Consider the following 22,779-nt stretch of genomic DNA (forward strand, 5'->3'; position numbering starts at 1 on the left):
TGGATGGGGAGAAACAGACTCCGACTCAACCCTTCCAAGACCGAGTGGCTGTGGCTTCCGGTGTCCCGATATAGCCAGCTGGTGCCATCGCTGGTTATTGGGGGCGAGTCATTGGCCCCCACAGAGAGGGCTCGCAACTTGGGCGTCCTCCTGGATGCACGGCTGTCTTTAGAAGAGCATGTGACAGCCGTGGGCGGGGGGCTTTTTATCATATTCGCCTGATACACCAGTTGCATCCCTTTCTGGATCGGGACTCCCTATGCACGGTCACTCAAGCACTCGTCACTTCCCGCCTGGACTACTGCAATGTTCTCTACATGGGGCTCCCCTTGGGGTGCACCTGGAGGCTCCAACTGGTCCAGAATGTGGCCGCACAGGGGATTATGGGAGCGTCGGGGCGCTCCCATGTGACACCTCTCCTGCGCAAGCTGCACTGGTGTTGGTGACCACCTTTAAAGCGCTCCATGGCTTAGGGCCTGGGTATTTACGAGACCACCTTCTGCCACCAATTGCCTCCCACCGGCCAGTATTCTCGCACAGAGAGGGCCTCCTCAGGGTGCCGTCGGCCAGACAATGTCAGCTGGCGACCCCCAGGGGGAGAGCCTTCTCTGTGGCGGCACCCGCCCTCTGGAAAGACCTACCCCCAGAGATACGCACGATACCGGACCTCCGGACTTTTCGTTGGGTCCTTAAAACTCACTTATTTCATCTAGCCATGCTGGCTTGATCCCATCCTTTGGTTTTAATTTGAAATTAATTTTAACTGGGTTGTTTTAAATTGTGGGCCGACATTATTTAATATCTTTTAAACTGTTTTAATTTTTGTATACTGTGTTTTTATTTCGGCTGTCCGCCGCCCTGAGTCCTGCTGGAGAAGGGCGGTATAAAAATAAAATATAAATAAATAAACTCCAAAAGAGGAGAGCACAGGCCCAGAGAGAGATGTTCCAGAGAGAGATCCTGTTGCTACTCCAAAGACCAACAAAAAGAAAATTAGGAAACAGGTTGCTCAGAGCAAACCTGAGGTTCCTGATAAAAATGTTAATGTTGAAAATTCACTAAATGGTAAACCTTTGCATTACAGGTGTATTCATAAGTGGCATAGAAGATTGGGGCATGCCAGTTTCCGTGTTCTTAGGAAAATGCAGGAGTTCGCAAAAGGTTTGGATCTAAAGGGGTGCAAGGTGTTTTTGGATTGTGCTGTCTGCAAAAAGGCCAAATCCAAAGCAGCAGCCATTCCAAAACGTGCTATATGCCTGTCAACACGCATTTTTGATTTGGTACACACTGACATAGTAGGTCCTTTTACGCCAACACTTGGTAGTAAAAAATATTTTCTAAAAATTGTTGATAATTACTCTAGATATGGATATGGATATCCTATGAAAGAAAAAACTGAGACCTTTCAGATCTTTAAAGACTTTGCTGCTCTTGTTTATACTCAACACGGAGTTAGCATCACCAGAATTCAAAGTGATCGTGGTGCTGAATTCATGTCTCAGCGGTTCCAGGACTGAATGCGTAAGAACGGAATTCTTCATCAGACCTCGGCCCCTTACACACCGGCTCATAACGGGGTGGTAGAAAGGCGACAAGGGGTCCTGCAAACCATGATGCGTTGTCTCCTAGAAGTCGGCAACCTCAGTATCCCATACTGGGGTAAAGCTATTAAATATGCAAATTACATTGTCAACCGTACTTGGAGTAGTGTAATAAATCAGACTCCTTTCTTCATGTTGTATGGGTACAAGCCCGATCTCAAACACCTCCGTATTTTTGGTTCATACGCTATGGTGAACATTCCCTTAGCTCAAAGAATGAAAGGAGGTCCAGCAGCAAAGAGGTTGAGATTTATGGGTATTGATGACAATTCAAAATGGAGCAAATTTATTGACTCTAAACATGTAATAGTGATTTCCCAATCCACTAATTTTGAGGAAGATGCTGACTGGTCCAGGATTCATTCCAATGATCCTGCAGTTTATTTTCCAAGAGATGCTGCTGATGCCACGAAGTATGATGATCAAGATCTACAGGCGAATGTTCCAGCCACTAGTTCTTCTCAACCTGATGTTCCGTCTTCGTAAGCCGCCAATGGTCTGAAATAGTCTGGTTTAATGTGGTATGTCTTACTGACAAACTAAATTCAATGGGCTTTATTAAGTCCGAAACTGATGAATGCGTGTTTACAAAAAGATCTGATAATATATATGAGATAGTTCTTGTTTATGTTGATGATATTGTTTATATTGGTCCAAATAAACAGATGAGTGAGAATTTTGCTAAAGCTTTGCAGAGATATTTCACATTGAAATCTTTAGGTTATGTTAACACTTATTTAGGTGTTCAGGTTGTCAAAACTCAGAAGGGGTTAGTCTTTCACAAGAGAATAAAATTAAGCAAATTTTGCATCATTGCAACATGAAAGATGCTAATACAGTACGTATACCCATGCAAACAGATTTTCACAACTTGGCACATGAACCAAGTCCTGAATTCGAGGATCAAACACTTTTATCGTTCAGTTATTGGGTTATGTGCCTACACGTGATCAGATTGCTGATATGCTCAACAAACCAGGGTGGATAAAAATCAATGATTTTTTTTAAAAAATCAAAAAAATCGGATTTTTTTTATTTAAATCGGGTTTTTTGATTTAAATTAGAATTTTTTGATTTAAAAATTTATTTTAATAAAAAACTTTTGGGATAAAAATCGATCGTAAGATAGTTTTCTATTTAAGATACATAAATAATGTAGTTTATTCAGCATGAAATGGAGCTCAGTTATGTAGCACAAGGCTGTATATTCTGCAACACTGGGACTATCGGTGAGTCAACAGCAGGTCAAAGGAGTAGCAGAGATGACAGTTGCTCTTTAAAAATTATAATTTAAATCGAGTTGATTTAAATCAAGTCTTTTTACTAGTGATTTAAATCATGATTTAAATCATGATTTAAATCGACTCGATTTAAATCAAATCCACCTTGCAACAAACCACTTCCAGCAGATCAGCACAAGTATCTGCGTAAGATGTGCCTTACCTGATGGCTATACCTGATGTCTGCTCAACTGACAAAGGAGGGGTTGTCAGTGTGTTATGTGTTTGTCAGCTGAGCATCAGCGTTACGGTAGCCTGCCAGAGAACCTCATCATGTATCTATAGCAACAGAGACAAGACTAGTCTTGTGAAATTTTGAGCTACTGCGCATGTCTACATTTTTTTTCTTTTCTAACTTCCTGATTTATACTTCCTTTGTTCGTCTGGGTGATAAGCTGCCGGTAAAGATGTAGTTAGCTAGTTTTTCTATTAAATAAAAATAATAAAGTCCTTATTAGAATATATATATTTCGGTTTTTCTTTCTTTAAAGTATACAGCATGGAAAAAAAGATCCATCCGTCTCTAATTAAGTGCAATTACCCCAGGGGAAAACGAGGCTGATTTACGCTTTGACAGACACCACCAGGCGTTGCACCCACATGACCCCTGGGGGATTGTGGATTGGATGATTTATGCTGGACAGTTGGGGGGAAGACTTTTGGGGATGCTTTCTATATGTAACTTTCGCACCTTTTGCTTCAGACCTTGCTTTTCTTTGGTTGCATTCAGTTCATACTCAGTAAAAGTACTTTTCTCTATGAAAGTGGAGTCGGGGGTTTTCTTTCTTGAGTTTTGAAAGGAGGCATGCCTGACAGGAGCCTTTTCTAGCACCCCATCTCAATTGAATCAATTTTGTTCCTGTCTTGCTTTTTAAAGGTCCAACTTTCACAACTATAGGTAGCTATGATGAATACAAGAGAGCACGCTAAGCTACATTCGGTTGCCAGGCTGATGTCCTTGCTTTTCCATATTTGGCTCATGTTCATCATTGCTGTATGCCCAATACAATCCGACATTTTATTTCTGAGCAGCATTCATTGCTTTGAGCTATCTGTGATCCTAGGAAAGAGAATTTTTCCACACATTCTTTCACCAGGGAGATGAAGCAGGTGAAAAAGTGCCAGAAGTGATGCTGGAGGTTGATAAACAGCAAACGTGACCTAACGCTGTTTAGAAGCACTACTAAGGCTTACAGTTTAAGGATGGCAAAGCATCAATACATCTCTGTCCTTATGGCATCTGTGGAGGACAGTCCAGCCACCCTATTCAAGGTGACTCAGCTTCTCCTGTTTAAAGAGGGCCCAGAAGTTCACCTGCAGAACCAGATGGAGGAATGTGCAGTGCATTTATCAGGCAAACTTGCTTGGATCTATCCCAGTTGGAGTCCAGCCTTGGTAAAGATCCTATGAAGGTATCTGAGACACATGCCATGCCCTGTTACCTGGGATGACTTTGATCCCATAGGGCCAGAATCCTTCCAAGTTTGGTTACCTGCCCCACATTCCTCCTGATTGGCAAAGGCCTCCCAGGAGATGATGTGTGGCTGGATTCTCACAACGGTAAATCCTTGAGAGACGGGGTTGCCCCTTTGCCACTTGAGGTGCTGATTTATCCCCTTCTCAAGTAACTATCTCTAGACCAAACCATACTAGATCATTTCCGAACTGTATCCAACCTTCTCTTCTTAAAGAAAGATATTGAGAACGTGGTTGCAGAACAGCTCGGAAGGATCCTAAAGATGATTATCTGGATCCCTTTCGGGACGTTTCAGGCCTGGAATTGAAACAGGGCCAGCTGTGCGTGCTTTCCGATGGGAACCCTCTCCTTCTTGGCCCCTCAGTCTTCAGCACCGGCCCCACCAAGGTATCCTTTGGGGGAGGCTCTGGAAGGGGCAACGCTGCCTTCTGCTGATCCTTCTCCTGCCTCCACGTTATGCTGGTCAAGGGTCCTCGGTCCCTCTTCCGAAGGCTCCCACGCGAGTCTCTCTCCGTCCCTGCTTCACGGGAAGCCATCGCTTGCCGCCCCCGGCCTGCAGGTCCCGGGGATTCACCGCCCCTCGTTCCGGGTGGGACGGTGCTGCTCCACACGGGCCCTCCGAGGGGGGAGACTCGCCACACGGGAGAATCGCGTCCACAAAGGCGTAATAAAGAGCGGCCGTCGATCGCCAATCTAACGCGTGGATCATTTTTAGCGATCCGCGACCTCCACGTGGACGCCCCTACTGTCCCAACTGCCGACAGGCAGGGCGGGAGGCGAGGCGGCGCATGACGAGCCGAGCCAAGAAAAACGTTCCGCTCCTCACCGGGAGAGACTGTGAAGTGGGTCACGAGCGCCGCGCAGAGCGCAGGCGCGGCAGCCTCCGGCCACGCCTCCAGTCCCGGGCGCCTTCCCACCAGGCGCACTCCGATGACACCACCGCGGGGGCCGCAACAACGGCTTCCGTCGGAGAGCCGTCACTTCCGGGCAGTGAGGCGCGGCGGCCGCCATCTTGGGCGGCTGCAGGAGGCGGCGGCCGGGTGGGCGCGCGCGATCAGCGGCGACGCTGCGGCTCTCCCCCGCCGGCCATGGCCGGGCAGTTCGACGCGGAGGACCAGGCGAGCTGGTACTGGGGGCGGCTGAGCCGGGCGGAGGCAGTGGAGCTCCTGCAGGGGCAGCGCCACGGCACCTTCCTGGTGCGGGACTCGGGCAGCATCCTGGGCGACTTCGTCCTCTCCGTCTCCGAGAGCTCGCGCGTCTCGCACTACATCGTCAACAGCCAGGGCGGGGGCGGGGCGGGGGCGGCCCCCTCGGCGCCCGGTGAGTTCCCCTCCCCCCCTTTTTCCGGCCTCCGCCGCCCGGCCCCAGCCGAGGGAGCGGCTGGGAGATCTCTCCTTCGCCCGGGTGTCCTGGGGATGCGGCTGAGCGGAGCGTCCTGGCTGCAACTCTGGTGGAATCGCTTTTGGACTTACCCATTCCTAAAATCCCCTCCTGGTCTCCCATCCACGCACTAAGCAGGGCCGGCTGCTTTTGTTGTTTGAGATGAGCCGGTGTCGCCTATGTTGCCGCCGCTCCTTCCGTGTACTTGAATAAAATGCTCTTTAACAGTCAGAATTTGGGTCTTCTGTTTGTAAAAGCCCTTTTAGGCAACTGAAGACCTTGGTTGCCTGTCCTCTGGGCTGAATGGTGAGGATTAGGACTCTTCCTATGGTGGCTCTAGAGCCCTGTGATTCCTCAAGGCAGGCCCCTTCTTTCTTAAAAAGGGCAGGTCAAGTCATGTGTAATTACATTTAGGTTTGCAGTTGTTCCCTTTAGTTAAGGGGGCTGATAACTTTTGAGTTTTGTATTGCCTCTGAAGAGCTACTTAACTTTGCTGCTTACAAAGTGGATTTGTGCATAAGTTAAGTGCTAAATGTACAGACTCAATGGTACCGTAAAGTAACCATTGTAATGGTTACATTACAATGTAAAGTAATTAAAAGTAATGGATATTATGTAATGGATATTATTTATAAATAATAAAGTAATAAAGTAATGGATATTATTTAGTTTTTCATTTTTAAGAAACAAAATGGGTTATTGGTTGAATGCTATTCTTGGTGTTGCCTGTTTTATTTCATTATTTACTTTTTTTTGTTTCCCCACTTGCAGGATTGTCGCCTTCTAAGTTTCGGATAGGTGATCAAGAGTTTGATTCGTTACCAGCTTTGTTGGAGTTCTACAAAATACACTACTTGGACACTACAACATTGATAGAGCCTGTTTCAAAATCAAAGTATAACAATGATGCGCAGCTCAGGCAGGAAGAAGTTGAATACGTACGTGCTCTTTTTGACTTTAGTGGCAATGATGAGGAAGATCTCCCATTTAAGAAAGGAGACATACTGAGGATCTGGGAAAAGCCCGAAGAGCAGTGGTGGAATGCAGAGGACGGCGGCGGCAGGCGAGGCATGATACCGGTTCCTTATGTCGAGAAGTATAAGCCTGCCTCTGCTGCAGTCTCCGCTCCGATTGGAAGTAACCAGGATAGTACCGTCCCACAAGCATTGGGTGGACCAGAACCAGGTCCCTATGCCCAGCCTAGCATCAATACGCCACTCCCCAACCTTCAGAATGGGCCAATACTTGCCCGGGTCATCCAGAAGCGGGTCCCTAATGCTTATGACAAGACAGCCTTGGCCTTGGAGGTATGTAGTGGCGCATTGCGGAGAGAATTCTCACTCAGATTCTTCTGTTTTGAAAAGAACGGGGGAACCCAGCGAGCAGCAAGGTTTCCAAGCCACTGATGCTGATGTTCCCCACAAATGTAGCATGCAGAAAGACTAGCATGATCATCGTGAAATGGATAGTATTTCTGTGTTGTGAGTGCTGTGTGTGTGTGTTTGTCTGTTCTGTGAGAAGCCCACCGATTACTTAAGTTCTGTCTAAAGCATGTTTCAGAGGAAAAGTTACTATAGTGAAAAAAATCTAGTTTGGCCTTTCATGCCCAAGGTCATGGGTTATACTGCTTAGAGGTTTGATACACATTAACTATTTTCTGGGGTGTCAGCTAAATGTATCCCAGCTTGATTTCTTCTAAAGCAACAGGAAATGGCACTGGAAAAGGGTTGGGGTGCTACTTCATTTGCGAACTGATAGCAGAAGGTCCTGCCTTAATGGAAGTGTATTTGTATCACTGCAGGTAGTCCATAACTTACAACCACAATTGAGCCCAGAATTTATGTTGTTAAGTGAGAAATTTGTTGAGTTTTGCCCCATTTTACGACTCTTCTTGCCACATTTGTTAAATTAATCACTACAGTCATTATTATTTATTTATTTATTTATTCGATTTTTATACCGCCCTTCTCCAACAGGACTCAGGGCGGTGAACAGCCAAGATAAAACATGGCATATAAAATTTAAAAACAGTTTAAAAGATATTAAATAATTTTGGCCCACAATTTAAAATAACCCAGTTAAAACCAATTTCAAATTAAAACCGAAAGGATGGGATCAAGCCAGCCCGGCTAGATGAAATAAATGAGTTTTCAGGGCCCGACGAAAAGTCCGGAGGTCTGGTATTGTGCGTATCTCGGGGGGTAGGTCGTTCCAGAGGGCAGGTGCCGCCACAGAGAAAGCTCTCCCCCTGGGGCTCGCCAGCCAATGTTGTCTGGCCGACGGCACCCTAAGGAGGCCCTCTCTGTGCGAGTGTACTGGCCGGTGGGAGGCTATTGGCGGCAGAAGGCGGTCTCGATACCCCGGCCCTAAGCCATGGAGCGCTTTAAAGGTGGTCACCAACACCTTGAAGCGCACTCGGAAGACCACTGGGAGCCAGTGCAGCTTGCGCAGGAGAGGTGTCGCATGGGAGCGCCCCGTTGCTCCCATAATCTCCTGCGCGGCCGCATTCTGGACCAGCTGGACCATTAAATTAGTAACATGGTTGTTATATGAATCTGGTTTCCCCATTGACTTTGCTTGTCAGAAAGTCACAAAAGAGGATCACATAACTCCGAGACACTGCAACCCGCATAAATGTGAGTGAGTTGTGAAGCATCCAAATGTAAATCACATGACTATGGGGATGCTACAAGTCATAAATGGGAAAAATGGTCATAAGTCACTTTTTTCAGTGCCATTGTAACTTCAAACGGTCACTAAACAAACTGTTGTAAGTGAAGGACTACCTCTAGTTATGTCTCCTTAGCCAGATTGTGATGCTTGAATTGCTTCCATACTTACATGGAACACTGTGACTGCCTATTACCGGTAGTAGCTCAGTGTGTAGACTGGCTCTTTGGTTCCTTTGCCTTGCCTTGGGAGGAATCCCACAGTGGGCTATTGAGGAACACTAATTGTGGCAATCTTGGCTTATATATTTAAAAGGTAACACACCCTTGTTCCCAAGACATTACTTTGTTCTCAAACTGGAATTGTTCTGTAATTGTTTCCGAAGTCATTACTGTTAGGCAGAACTGCCAAAATGATGAGGCATGACAACAGAGCTCTGACTTTTCAACATGGCAGGATTGGAGATGTCACTTCAGAGATAAGAAAATAATACATGTATACAAAATGATTGTGCAAAATTCTAGTCATTCTTAACCTTTAGTACAGGTTGAATTTGATTCAGATCAAGTTGATTTAAATCACTAGTAAAAAAGGCTTGATTTAAATCAAGTTTAATAATCCTAACTGTCATCTCTGTCCCTCAGCAGCTCCTTCTCTGACCCGCTGTTGACTCACCGACAGTCCCAATATTGCAGAATATACAGCCTCATGCTACATAACTAAACTCCATTTCATGCTGAATAAATCTTAAATAGAAAACTATCTTTAGATAGATTTTTACTCCAAAAGCATTTTATTAAAATAAATTTGATAAAAATTTAAAAAATCAATTTAAATTAAAAACACTGGTTTTTTTTAATTTATTTTTTTTAATCATCGATTTTTATCCACCCTGCTTTGGTGTTTGAGTTCCTTTCTATAGGTGTTTGGGTGAGTTAGATCATAATTTGTGCTGAAAGTTCATTGAGTAGCAAAGGCAAATTATCTGTTTCAGCTCTTTGCTTTCTGGAATAAAAGGAACTTTACTGCACAGCCCTGCCGCCCTTTGGAACAAAACCTGAGATTCAAATAGCATGCCGTATATTTCCTTGGTGAAAAAGGAGAAAAGCTGTAGTTCTTGCTGTCAAAGGACCAGGCTAGGAGCAGCTGCTACCACCGGTTCCTTGTTTAACCATATTGCTTTCCACTGAACATGTTACTGTTAGCCAGAGGTTTTTCCCAGAATATACCTGTTTGGATACCTGTCCAAGAAATTGAAGAGTCATTCACCGAGTTGACAGTGGTGTGTTTATTGGTTTGCAGGTTGGTGAACTAGTCAAGGTCACCAAGATTAACATGAGTGGCCAGTGGGAAGGAGAGTGCAATGGCAGGCGGGGCCATTTCCCATTCACACATGTCCGGATGCTGGATCAACAAAATCCTGAAGAGGACTTCAGCTGAAAAGGACCCCACTGTTCTGCTTACGGATGGGAGCAAGCACATGGAATTTGGTTGCTGCAGCAATGGAGACTGTTTCTTGAGAAGTCAAAGTAGGGTTGTTTCTGCCAGCATTCTGGTATTGAAGATGAACTGTCCCTGGGACACAATACTCATGAGGTGCTTGTGTTTTCAGGGCACGGCTTCTGTGCCAAGAGTTAGGTCAAAGACATTACATTCCCCGCCCCCCCGGAGTAGGACGAGAATGCTACCCAGGCCTGTGGAGCTCAGGCTTTGTCAGTTGCATGGCTTTCTCTGTAGGTAATAACCCGAGTGGCTTGGTAGGACACTCACGGCTTGCTAGCCTAAATATTCCTCTCTTTGGATCTGATATATATTGTAATTTCTGTCTCATAACTGCTTGTTGCAAAATGAGTACACTATGCATCGCCCTGGTCTATTTTCTAAGTGTATTTTGATACTGGGATAGCTGGAGCTTAATGATTATATTTTGGATGGTTAGGGCGAAGTTTGCTCATTATTGTGAGTTCCAAAAATTTGTCTTTAGTACAGACATAGCAAGTAGCTGACTTAATTTCAGAGGTAGATGTTAATGGATATTAACTATTGGTGGAATGTTAAGCTTCCCTTAAAGTGCAGAGAACTGTGTTCATTGTACTTTTTTAATTGCCGACTTATCTGAGCACTACACTCCAAAGCATTAGCCAGTTATAGAAAGAGATGAGTGCCTGAAAATTTCCTTTTAGTACTTTCTACTTACTCCATATAGCAAGGCAAATATTGCCATGATAAATGAAAATGCCAAATACTTTCTTCAATAAATGGTTCCTTTCAAACTATGGTTCCATCTGCAAAGCAGTCTGATGGTGGTTTCATGAAGAACTTATTTTTAATAAACTAATAAAAATACTAAAATGCTTTTGGATTGATTCTAAAACCTGAATAGTTTACACACACAATATCTTTCCACTACTCATGACTTGAACAAATCAATTTTTCTACTAACATTTCCCAGACTGCTTGTTGCCAAGTTTCTTTTTGATTTAATATTGCTAGAAAAATAACCTTGAACCAACAAGGTTTCCTTTGCTTATCAAAATGTGCCTGCCCCGATATTCTTCCCAAGAATGAACTGCAGGTGTGTAATATGCCATCTCATATTCCATTAATAAAGGAGGGAAATGCCCTTTAGTGCTTATGCAATAGTGCCATTCTGTTCTTGCTTTAAGAATATTGAAATGACTGGATCCCCTTGTCTGTCAAGGAAGTCCCATGCATCCCTCCCACTCCTAAATAATCAATTAGAATATGAACAGAGCAGTGCACAGGTCAATCCTTATATTTACATAGTTGCATTACCCATAAAAGGCTGGGCCTAAGTGTATTTTGCAGGGGAGTGGGCTGTGGATCATCCTTAGTTGTTAAGTCAGCTTTTCAACGTAATGGGAGATTGTAGATCCCAATTTCTATGGATCCACAGATGGGAATGGTCTATTCCCTAGTAAAATGGTTATATCCATTGGTGACACTATGCAAAGCACAGCTGCCCAGTGGGTCACCGAGGCTGGGAGACTAGATTTGTTCTGGAAACCGAGTGCTTGGCACAAAGCCTCAAGTACACTTCTCAAGGTCTTAGGAAAGGCAGCAGTGCCACCAGTTGCCTTTTTTTACTTTTATGGCTTGCTGTGGGAATTTATGGGAAGTTCAGTAGAGATTGTAAGATTTGTTTCCCTGAAAATGATTTTTCCGAAACAGATCCTAAAGTATTCTTGGAAACCACAGAATTTCTCCAATTGAGGTTGGTTGATTTTCTGTACTCTCGCAGGAAGTACCTCTTAAAGAGATATACAGAAGTTTTATTTAACAGGATACGCTGCATTTAAGTAGAAACATAGTTTATTATAATACATTTCTGCTTAGGCTCTGCCAAGTTGGCAGCATTAGAAACACGAGGGCAATGTTTTTATTGTAAGTAATGTTGGAAATTCGGTGATCAATTCTGCAATGTTGATCCTTCAGAATTTCTGGAATGATACATAGACCCTGTGCTTTGTTGAATTTTGACCAGCTATTGTGATTTATAAACCATATTGCCTGTATATTATAAAACTAATCAATTTTGTTTTATTCATTAAACCATGACAGTATAGTATGTAAAACTATTCAATGTTCATGTATTATGCTTTGCTTTTGGTTTAATGTGTGAATTGTCCCAATGAAGTTCAGCAAATTCAGCAAATCAACTAGAGAAGAGCAAACGTATTGCAATATTCATATTTCAACCACTTTATTTCAGTTTTCAAAGTATGGTTGCAATATTATCACCCTTTCCCTTCATCTGGTATCAGAGGCATTTCATGATTTGCTTCTCACTCGAATGAAGCAACTGCTTTGTTTGAAGGCCTCCTAGACAGTCCATTTTGGGTAGTTAACTTTCCCCTGAATTGGAGTGACCTGCTATAAGAGCACCACTGGTCACTATTTTCATTTTGAGATGCATTTTTGCATAGTATTACACTACTCAGTTTAAATGGGATGTTTTTTTCTAGCTAGTATTTTAGTCAAACCCAGCATTTCATAATAAAACCTGATGTGATCAAAGCTTGTTAATCTATTATAACTGCAAGTATTTTAATCATTTTAATAACATGCTGGCAGAGTGAAAAATGCTATACACAAAACTAAAGCAAAAGCATATATAAAACGTGCCCTGTATTATATAACACTACACACTTTCTTGGCAGTTATTTTTTGTAGCCTGTAATCAACATGTGTATAATATGTGGCGTAAATAAAAATTGCAAAAGTGGAATTTGTGATTCATTGCCTTAACAATGTAAGTAAATGGATGGGCAGTGGGTGGGCTGATTCTAAAGATGCACCATATTGTTCAAAGAAACATTTTTTAAATTCTTTTGTTTTTAGAATAGTGACAAAAAGAAATAAAAGAACAAAACAAAGAAAAATGCTTTTTAAAAAAGTGAAATACAATAAAAATATTTTAATAGTAAATACTGACAATTCTATATAACTAATGCAATTATAAATTTGAGTAATAGTAAATCACTCAATAGATCAATTGCTGCAGAACAAGAAAGATTTAGTCAATTGATACAAGCACTGCCAGCTGAAATCCATAGTAAAAGCCTTTAGAAGCTGGATCAAACTAAACATAGCTGGGAAATCCTTTGTTATGACTGATGCTATAAAGGACATGCCACATGATTATTAACAAAGTTGTGCCTAGAGACTTCTGGTTTGCTTCTCGTAGCCACCAGATGGTCCCTCGGGACTGCCAGCCCCTTCGCCTGTAAAGAGCCGCCTTTACAACGGAAAGGCGGCTCGAAAAACTCCATTTCCAGGAGGAAATGTGAGATAGAGCAGGTGAGTGTAGGTAGAGCTTTCTGCATAGCCCCCAGAGCTTTTTTTTACTCTTGGGGGTGAGCGGATGAGGCTCCCTGTATCACTCGCCGTTTGCTCCGGGCGTGGGAGACCTCTGCTTTTTTGCAGAGCAAGGCTACGAAAACAAGCTTTTCAAGATAACTAACAGATTAAGTAAAGAGGATGAGATTTGGACCTGGATCTGTGACCCTAAACTGCAAGTATTTATACTTATTTTGCAAAGGATATCGAACAAAGTAAAAAAGAACTTTTAAAATGGCGACTGCCGAAATTTGAGCAGGGAAGCTGAAAAGGGAAAGTCCCGTTTCTTATTAAGCCACAAAGTAGTGGAATAAATACTCCTAGCTACAATTGAAGAAAAAGCTCCACTTTTGTGTTTTGTGTTTTCTCCTTCCTGGAGACTTGATTTGATATTGATCTCGTTTGGAAAGAAGCTTTGCTTTTTTTTTTCTTTTCTTTTCTTTTTAAAAGTTTGCCTGTGTGGAAATATGGTGTTTAGGCTTACAAAGCCGGACAAACAAGCGGGGGGGGGATTCCCCCATCCACAAACTATATGAACAAGTTCTTAACTTACAGTCTCAGAAAACTGATTTTAATATAATTGAATTTCTTCTGGAGGAGATTGTGAGAAGGGATGAGATTATGAATCAGAACTTTGAGAAATTTAAGCAGGAAACTAAAGAATTGGTGCAATTAAAGTTTGATATTTTGCATCGAAAGATTTTAAAAATGGCTAATGGTTTCTCAGAATTTATCACCAGGTTGGATACAAATATTAATCTATTAGAGTCTAAAATGGAGGAAATTGAGAACAATTTGGAAAATAAAATAGAAAAAACTGAAAATGATTTGATAAACATTCAAGATAATAGTTCAGAAGAAAAACCAAAAATGGAAGTTGATCCAAAGATTTGTAATGTAGAAAATATACAACAACGGATTGAAAAGGAAATTTTAATGATGCAATATAATTTTACTGAATACGCGATTAGATTGAGAGGATTACAGGAAAATAACAGAGATGATTTAAGGAAAATATTGTCTGAAGTTCTGGCTGGGATTTTAAAGGTTCAACCTCAGGAGGTATTTTGTAGGATCGATAGAGTCTATAGAATAAACTCCTGGATTGCAAAGCAAAGGCAATTGCCTAGAGATGTGGTGATTTACTTTACAGATAAAGAAATAAGAAATAATATTGTGCAGAAATCTTTTAAGTCTACTTTGCAACTGTTTGGAAGAAAGATTTGGATATATAAAGAATTACCGCCTAAGATGTTATTGGAAAGAAAGAAATTTGGTTTTCTGGTGGCTGAGCTTAAAAAAAGAAATATCTTATTCAGATGGAATGCTCCAGTTGGTATAATATTGAGATATCAAGGAGAAAGATATCAATTAAATACTGTTGAAAAAGCGGAAGAATTTTATCAAAAAAATTTTAAAAATGAACTTAACATCTTTATGCGCAACACAAGAAAAGCAGAAGGAGTTAGAAATAAAGGAAAAACATCGAGACTCAGAGGCCTTTGTAGATGAATTGCCTTTGGATTCTTCAGACACCTTGGCTGGATTATTTATGAATAAGAGAGAAGTGGCATCGGATTCTAACGTGATGATTCATCAAGTCACAGACAACCATCAACTAATCAACTAATCAACTAATTAATACACAACTAATTGATACACAACTTACAGAAAAGAAATATGAGTCACAAAAGCAAAACCAACAAGATCAAGTTATAAATCAGAATGAAAACCGATCAGTTGATACAAAACCTGCAGAAAGGAAATTAGGATGGAGATCAAACCCACAAAAAGAAAGGAAAAAAACAGGTCTCACAAAAATAAAAATTTCTAAATTAAGCAACAGCGAAGCCAGTTATTTTTAAAAAATACATGATTGAATACTTGAGATGGTTGAGACGAAGTAGTGGTTAATATCATCCTGAGGAGAGTGACGGACCTCTGCAGTGCCATAATTTTGGGATGTGAAAAGGGCCTTAAACTGTTCGATTGGAATTATCTATTTTTGGTTTTCTTTTCATTGATCAACGTATTATATTTATGCTGAGCTATAAGGCAAGAGAGTTATGTTGGGGCATGCAGAAGATCTGGTTGTTACCCCATTATGACGATGGGAATTAATAATCCTGAAGAAAGCCACTATTACAGGTATTATATGGAATACAATTATAAAGTCACTCGGGTGGTTGTTTTCTTTTTTTATATATATATATGAAGATATTCATTATTGATGGGGGCAGATGATAACTGAGGATTTTGAATATTCTGTTGCAACTGGGATGTCATGTTACCCTAATACGGATGATGGAGTCAGCAATCCAGTGGAAAGACATCAAAGAAGATATCATATGGATTATAAATTTAAAGTCATTGATTTTGTCTATATAAGGGAATATTCTCTAGTAGGATGGGCAGAAGAACAAAGATATTAAGAATTGTTGTGTATGGTAATTTTGTAGGAAAGTGGGTGGAGACAGGCTAGTGTATTGATTGTATAGATTAAGAAAAGGGATGCTTAAGAGATATATTTATGGGAGTGGAGGAAATGGATAGAGCAGAACAAATGTAAAATTAGAATTCATGGGGAAGGCTGCTTTGAAATGTCATATTAATATACACAAAAGATTAAATGTTAAAGTAGGATTTATTATATAGTTCTAAAGTGGAAGGTTGTTTTGAAATGTTATATTAATATATAGATATAAGTATGGGGGAGGAGGAAAAAAAAAGGGGGGAAAGGGGGAAAAATTTGTAATAGAAAACTTTTTCAATTAAAAAAAAAAAAAACAAAGTTGTGCCTTGTCAGACAAAAGATGTACATGATAAATTTGGGCCAGCAACTGTCATGCTGATCCTAGCTCTTCTTAAATAGAATAGAATGATCAGAGTTGGAAGGGACTTTGGAGGTCTTCTAGTCCAACCCCTGCTAAGGCAGGAAACTATACTATTTCAGACAAATGGTTGTCCAATCTCTTCTTGAAAACTTCCATTGTTGGAGCATTCACAACTTGTGGAGGGAAGCCGTTCCACTGGTTAATTGTTCTCAATTTAATTAAGTTAATTAATTTAACTTAATTTAACTTAATTTGAAGATTTTAAAGGTAAGATGGATTACAATTAATAAGAAACTTGGAAACTTTTCTGATTTTGTGGATTAAAGGCATTTAGGGAAACTTGGTGAGTCAATTTGGAATACTAAGAAGAAAGAAGAAAAATTGAATAAGACTTAAAATTTGGGAAAATCAGAGGGTACAAATTGGATAATTTTAAAGACTATAAATTTAGGGCAGTTTGAGGAACAGTTCCAGGACCGTGTAAATTTTATTTTTATTTTTTTTATTGAAAAGTTTTATAAGAAATACAAACAATTTTCTCCCCCCCACCCTTTCCCCCTCCCCACATAATAAAAAATATACATTTTCTTATACATAATAAATCCTACATATACATGTTTCCCTTGAAGAAAGCATTAAAATAAAACATTTTAATTACATTCGGAGTTGCTCTTCTCTTTCTTCTCTCATTCCACAACAAATCTTCTTCTCCTCCTTTCTTTCCCTTCCCTCCCTCTTCTCTCCTACTTTCTCCTACCTCCTCTCCTACCTCATCCTACTTCCTTTTCCTTTCCCCCACTTCTCTCTTCTTTTCCCCCTTCTCACCTTCACTCCTACTCCTGTACCCTTCCCTTCCTGCTCTCCTTTCTTCCATTCCTCTCCCTCCCTCTCCTCTTCCTACCCTCTCCTCTCTCCCCTTTCTAACTTCTTTGCTGTGAAATATTCTCCTCCTTTAGTATCTGAGCAACTACTGTATTCTAATCGTAGATACTTTCTTCTGTTAAAACATTTCTCTATTCACCACTTTTTTCCCTTCCCAACCCTTATCCCACCCTCCCCACCCACCCCGACTTCCCAGAGCAAAAACAGGGTATAGCATCTAACAAACATATGCTAAAATAAACTAAGTAATTATAGAGTTCAAAACTCCCACACGTTCTTTAACTCCTCTTGCTCCAATTCATCAACCTCCCTTTTATAAATTCTCACAACCAATTAAGTTAAATTCTTCCTGATTATAAAAAAAACTTTTTCTTGATGAATAATCCAATACTTTAACAGTATTACAAACAGTAAAAATCATGAATAAATACCATTTCCATACCCTCAAACATCATTCTTTTTGAACATTACTCCCTAATGAAATTCTGAATTTAACATTAATCCTCTTTCCTTCAGAAAAATTGGGCATCTTGAAATCTTACACATTTTATCTCATATATCTTTTAAAATAATATAATCTTATGTTAAACATTCTAAAAATCTCTTAATACCATTAAAACACTTATTCACCAAATATAAATTTCAAAATCTACAGGAGGATATCTTTCAAATTTTCAAATAACCATTTTAATACCTCTAACTTTAAAAAAAAAAAAAACAGCCCTTTTACTATCCAAAACTAATTATCATTTTATAATAGGATTCTGAATTTATCCTCTTTGCTTCAAAAAGTTGGGCATCCTGAAAGCTTACACAATTTATCTCATATATCTTTTAAAATAATATAATCTTATGTTAAACATTTTAAAAATCTCTCAATACCATTAAAACACATATTTGCCAAACGCAAATTCCAAAATCTGCAGGAAGATATCTTTCTTAAACGTCTGTTCTTCTCTTCTTTCTATATTTTTTCCAATCCTTTTTTTTATAAATTCTTTCAACAGTCCCCCCAGTTTTATTTTTGAAAATTTTAAAATGTTGATTTGAGGTTGATGTTTCTGAAATACTCGCTCTCTTCTTGAGGCCACGTTTTCTAATTTGAAATCCCCATTCCGACTCTTCTTGCTTATATAATCATTCAGTCCATTCCTTTGTCCATATAGCCAAAATCTGTTGCCATAAAGATTGTCAGCTTGCAATAGAGTCTATTTGTTGTTTTTCTATCAATTGAATGGAAACGTCTACCAAAACCTTTGTTTCAACTGTGCCAGCCTGCCTTTCAATCCTGACAGCCTCTTGCTCTTCCAAAAACAAACTCCTCTGAGTAATTTCCTGCTGCCCCTCAAACAGCTGCTTATGTTTTCCCAAGCTGTTTTTTGAAAAAGCTCTTTCAATTGTATCCAAGAGAGCAGAATTAAAAAAGTCTAGAGATTCTTGAAAAACCTGAACAGTCACAGGTTGAGAATTTGCTGATCCCTCCAACAGCTGCTTATGATTTTCCAAGCTGTTTTTTGAAAAAGCTTTCAATTGTATCCAAAAGAGCAGAATTAAAGGAGTCTAGAAGTTCTTGAAAAACCTGAACAGTCACAGCTTGAGAATTTGCTGATTCACCAGCCCTGATGTCAGCCATATTTCAGCCACTTTATATTCATCCAGCTATCAGGACAACAATTCCAACTATTTTCCACACAGTATAAAAGCAAGCTTTTAATTAAAGTTAGTACCAAATTCTTTTCCTCAATACCAAATTTTTTTCCTGGCCGCTTCCACTTTAAAACTTTCTCTTAAGGTGTAATCCAGTAGCTGTATCACTGTTGCAAATGTTAACAAGCATTAACAAGCACTTTCCCTTGTAGCTTCCTCCTCCCGCTCTCAGACACCATTTTCTGCATTTTAAAACGGAGTTAAAGTGTTACTTGCAACTTTTTCCTTTTTTTCTCCTGATTTGCTCTGTCTGCAATCAAAGATGTTAAAAGTCCCACAATTTGTTTTCAGCAGATTTTGGTGGCGGCTTCTAGCTCCGCTTTAGCGGAGTTGTCCCTGGTCCGGAGCAGCTTGACAGGCTTCAATAGGGAGCCCACACCCTTTGCGCCCCAGGATTATTCCTGGCGCACTTGGGGGGCTCTACCTCCGCCTGTCCACTCTTCTCTCTCCCTTTTGCCCAGGGAGAGAGTTCCAAGCCTCCAGACAGCTGTTTTTCGGCTGTTCTGGGGCTTTTACAGAACCGGGGATCGGGCGCTCGTAAAAGAGCGTCTTCGAGGCTCGTAGAGCCAACCGGAAGTCGACCGTGTAAATTTTATTAATAGTGGTGGGTTTGGTGCTTCTGGACAGTTGGGATATTGAAATTTTGGTGGAATATTGAGCAATGATTAATGTAGCATCTCAGCACAAAAGGTCTCACCAGGAGAAAACAAATGCAGCCTATAAAGAAATAATGTTGATGTTTCAATGCATTAAGGAAGATATAACAAGGAATCATTTTTATTTTATTTTATTTTATTTTGAATTTGTATATCGCCCTTCTCCCTGAGGACTCAGGGCGGTGAACAGCCAAGTAAAAACATCAAGTACAAATATTAAAATACAGTTAAAATATACATATATAAATTTGGCCCCATTAATTAAAAACAATAAACAAAACACTTAAAAACACTTAAAAAATTAGGCCAGCCCGGCTTGCTGGAAAAGGAAGGTTTTAAGGGCACGGCGGAAGGCACTGAGGTCTTGGATTCTCCTTATCTCTGGAGGCAATTGATTCCAGAGGGTAGGTGCCCCCACAGAGAAACCCTCCCCCTGGGGGTCACCAGCCTGCACTGTTTGGCTGATGGCACCCTGAGGAGGCCCTCTCTGTGGGAGCGCACAGGTCGATGGGAGATTGTCGGTGGCAGCAGGCAGTCTCGAAGATAGCTAGGCCCTATGCCATGGAGAGCTTTAAAGGTGATAACCAACACCTTGAAGCGCACCCGGAAGACCACTGGGAGCCAGTGAAGCTCGCGCAGGAGCGGTGTTACATGGGAGCGCCAGGCTGCTCCCGTCACTACCCGCGCTGCTGCATTCTGGACCAGTTGGAGCCTCCGGGTGCTCCTCAAGGGGAGCCCCATGTAGAGAGCGTTGCAGTAGTCAAGGCGAGAGGTGACGAGGGCATGAGTGACTGTGCACAGGGAATCCCTATCAAGAAAGGGCCGCAACTGGCGGATCAGGCGAACCTGACAAAAGGTCCCCCTGGTTACAGCCGTCAGATGTTCCTCCAAGGACAGCTGCCTATCCAGGAGGACTCCTAGATTGCGAGCCCTCTCTGTGGGGGCCAACGACTCGCCCCCAATAGTCAGTGATGGAGTCAACTGACTATATCGGGATGCCGGGAGCCACAGCCACTCAGTCTTGGAAGGGTTGAGCCTGAGCCTGTTCCTCCCCATCCAGATCCGCACAGCCTCCAGGCACTGGGATATCACTTCAAGGGCATCGTTGGGGTGGCCTGGGGTGGAGATGTACAGCTGGGTGTCATCAGCGTACTGGTGGTATCTCACCCCAAAGCCACGGATGATCTCGCCCAGCGGCTTCACATAAATGTTGAACAGGAGGGGCGAGGAGATGATAATGGAGTTGATGCGAGATACTGTGAGATTAGGAAAACCCCAGCAAGAATAATAAAAAAAATGAATAAAAAATTCAGAAAATAGAGGAGAAAACAAAGTGTTGAGGAAAAAATAAAGGAGATAATTCCAAAAATGATAGAAGTAGACAAAAAGATAGAAGAGATAGCAACAATTTTGAACACGGAACAAATAGAATATTTTAATTGACAGGACTGCTCCATTCAGATACACCCCTGGACAAACCAGTAATTGGACATCCTAGAGATCCCCCAGTCTCCCCCCAGACTGTAGGTCACAAAGAATCCCAGATAATTTGCTAAGATGTTCATCATTCAAGACCCTGCCCATACAGAATCCCAACCCAAACAAATCTGAACATTTGTGCCAACTAATTGCAACAATCAGCACCTACAATTGCCTTTGACTGCTCTATCAAAGCACACTAATTCATTCATCGTATTTATACAACCCATTTCTAGAAAAAGTGACTTTATAGATATGAAGCCAAACAGCTCTAAAGATCTATTTGTCTGCCACCCTGTTGTTTGGCAAAACCATCCCCTTAATCTCTACAATGTGCCCACTTGCCTTGCTTGATGGCCCTTTCCCAATGAGGGTCTCAACTGCCCATGGGATAACTGCCTCCCCACAGCGCAGGCAGCTGAAGCCTGAGCAAGGTGCAAGAGGAGGATGCCGAGGCACTTCCTGCTGCTTGGAGGGTGTGAGGGTTGGGGCCAGTCCATGATAGATCGGATGCAGAATAAGAGATGTAAGGGAAGAAATGTACTGTGCGTGTTTTTTATACTTGCATGTACAAACAGCCTGTCAGAATAGCAGTCTGTTGTAGCTAAAGGACAGTCTCTCTAAAGCTGGGTATCACCAACATAGCAATACCTCAATGCCAAATCATTGGATCACTCACCCAGTCGTTTAATGTACATGTTAAACATGCACAGAAAGTACCAAGTCTCCCCCCGCCAGCTCTACAAAACAGGGGCTTGACCTCTCCCCCACCAACACCTATTGCAACCCCAAAGGTGATTTTTCAAAAAGCTACTGGACTTTGTTTTTCCTTAAAGACAGTTCGCTTCTCATCCAAGAAACTTCTTCAGTACCTCAGAACTGAAGAAGCTTCTTGGGTAAGAAGCGAAACATTTTCAAAGGAAAAAAACCCAAGAAAGTCTACTTGCCTTTTGAAAAAGCACCTTTGGGACAACCATGCCCTGGATGACTGAGAGTCTCCATAGACACCCATTGCAACCGACCAGAGGAAGGAGCACAGCACAGTGTTGTCAAAGTGAGAGCCGGTCCAGTGGGAGATCAGGATCGAAGGGAATCAAGGTCACTAACTCTTGGGTCTCTGACTCAAGAACAGCAGGCCCAAACATGGCAACTGCATCCTGCCCCTCCACCTCAAGCAATCTAGAAGTGTGATTAGAGCCATTGCAGTCCCATATCCGGGTCTGCCCGTAAGCCTGGAAACTCCATTACCAACCTGCCACAGAACCAAGGAGGATAGGCACCCATGTAAAGGGTGTTGCATTAGACTGTAACACCCTTTACAGTAGACTAACAACCCAAATGAACTGTGGAGCCCAACTTAACACACAGGGGTTTACATCAAGCAATCAACTGCATTGTCTCTGGAAGCCACCCAAGTCACACACTTCCACCCCTGCCTAAAAGTTACAGCGGATGCCATGCTCAAAACCCACCTGGGCACATCTCTGAGATGGGAACACAGGCCTCAAAGCTCAGTTGGTAATATATACCAGATTGGCCCTCTCATCTATGATTACGTCAAGGACAAGGACAGCTTTATTACAGACCACCCAGGCAACAGCCATCTAAACCAGATTGTCCAAGGGCTGCTGAGCAGGACCAAGAGTTGAGAGCAAAGGGCTGGAACGTGCCACTGAAACAACATACCAGAAGCACATGCCCCAAGAGTGGCCCATCCCATCTCCCATCCACAGCCTCTCCCTAATCATCACCCTCCATCCCACAAAATCCGCAGGATCCCAAGATCACGGAGTCGCCATTGTCCATCTCCTTTGCCAGCTTCCTGCAAGCAATGTCAATGGGGAAGCTGGAAGGAGGTTGCCAATGCCAACCACACCAAGCCCTTGCTCCACAGCAGCACGGGATTCGCTCAATGATGGCAACTAAAATCTGGAATTTCTATTGCAAAGCATG

General features: G+C 41.9%; 1 protein-coding gene across 1 annotated transcript; it reads left to right on the top strand.

The window, feature by feature from the left end:
* Positions 1-5,375: 5,375 nt before the first annotated feature.
* CRK (CRK proto-oncogene, adaptor protein) lies at positions 5,376-12,657 on the top strand. Its single transcript, XM_070956519.1, has 3 exons — positions 5,376-5,678; positions 6,510-7,045; positions 9,711-12,657. The coding sequence occupies exons 1-3, from the start codon at positions 5,447-5,449 to the stop codon at positions 9,846-9,848; spliced, it is 906 nt and encodes a 301-aa protein (XP_070812620.1). The 5' UTR covers positions 5,376-5,446; the 3' UTR covers positions 9,849-12,657.
* Positions 12,658-22,779: the final 10,122 nt, after the last annotated feature.

The sequence above is a fragment of the Pituophis catenifer genome, unplaced genomic scaffold, assembly GCF_029215685.1.
Source record: "Pituophis catenifer annectens isolate HBS135680 unplaced genomic scaffold, rPitCat1.0.hap2 SCAF_48, whole genome shotgun sequence".
In the NCBI taxonomy this organism is placed as follows: Eukaryota; Metazoa; Chordata; class Lepidosauria; order Squamata; family Colubridae; genus Pituophis; species Pituophis catenifer.

Coding starts and splice junctions, on each gene's coding strand:
- CRK (XM_070956519.1), top strand. CDS start 5,447: ATGGCCGGGCAGTTCGACGCGGAGGACCAGGCGAGCTGGTACTGGGGG. Junction 5,679..6,509: donor GGCGGCCCCCTCGGCGCCCG/GTGAGTTCCCCT, acceptor CCCCACTTGCAG/GATTGTCGCCTTCTAAGTTT. Junction 7,046..9,710: donor AGACAGCCTTGGCCTTGGAG/GTATGTAGTGGC, acceptor ATTGGTTTGCAG/GTTGGTGAACTAGTCAAGGT.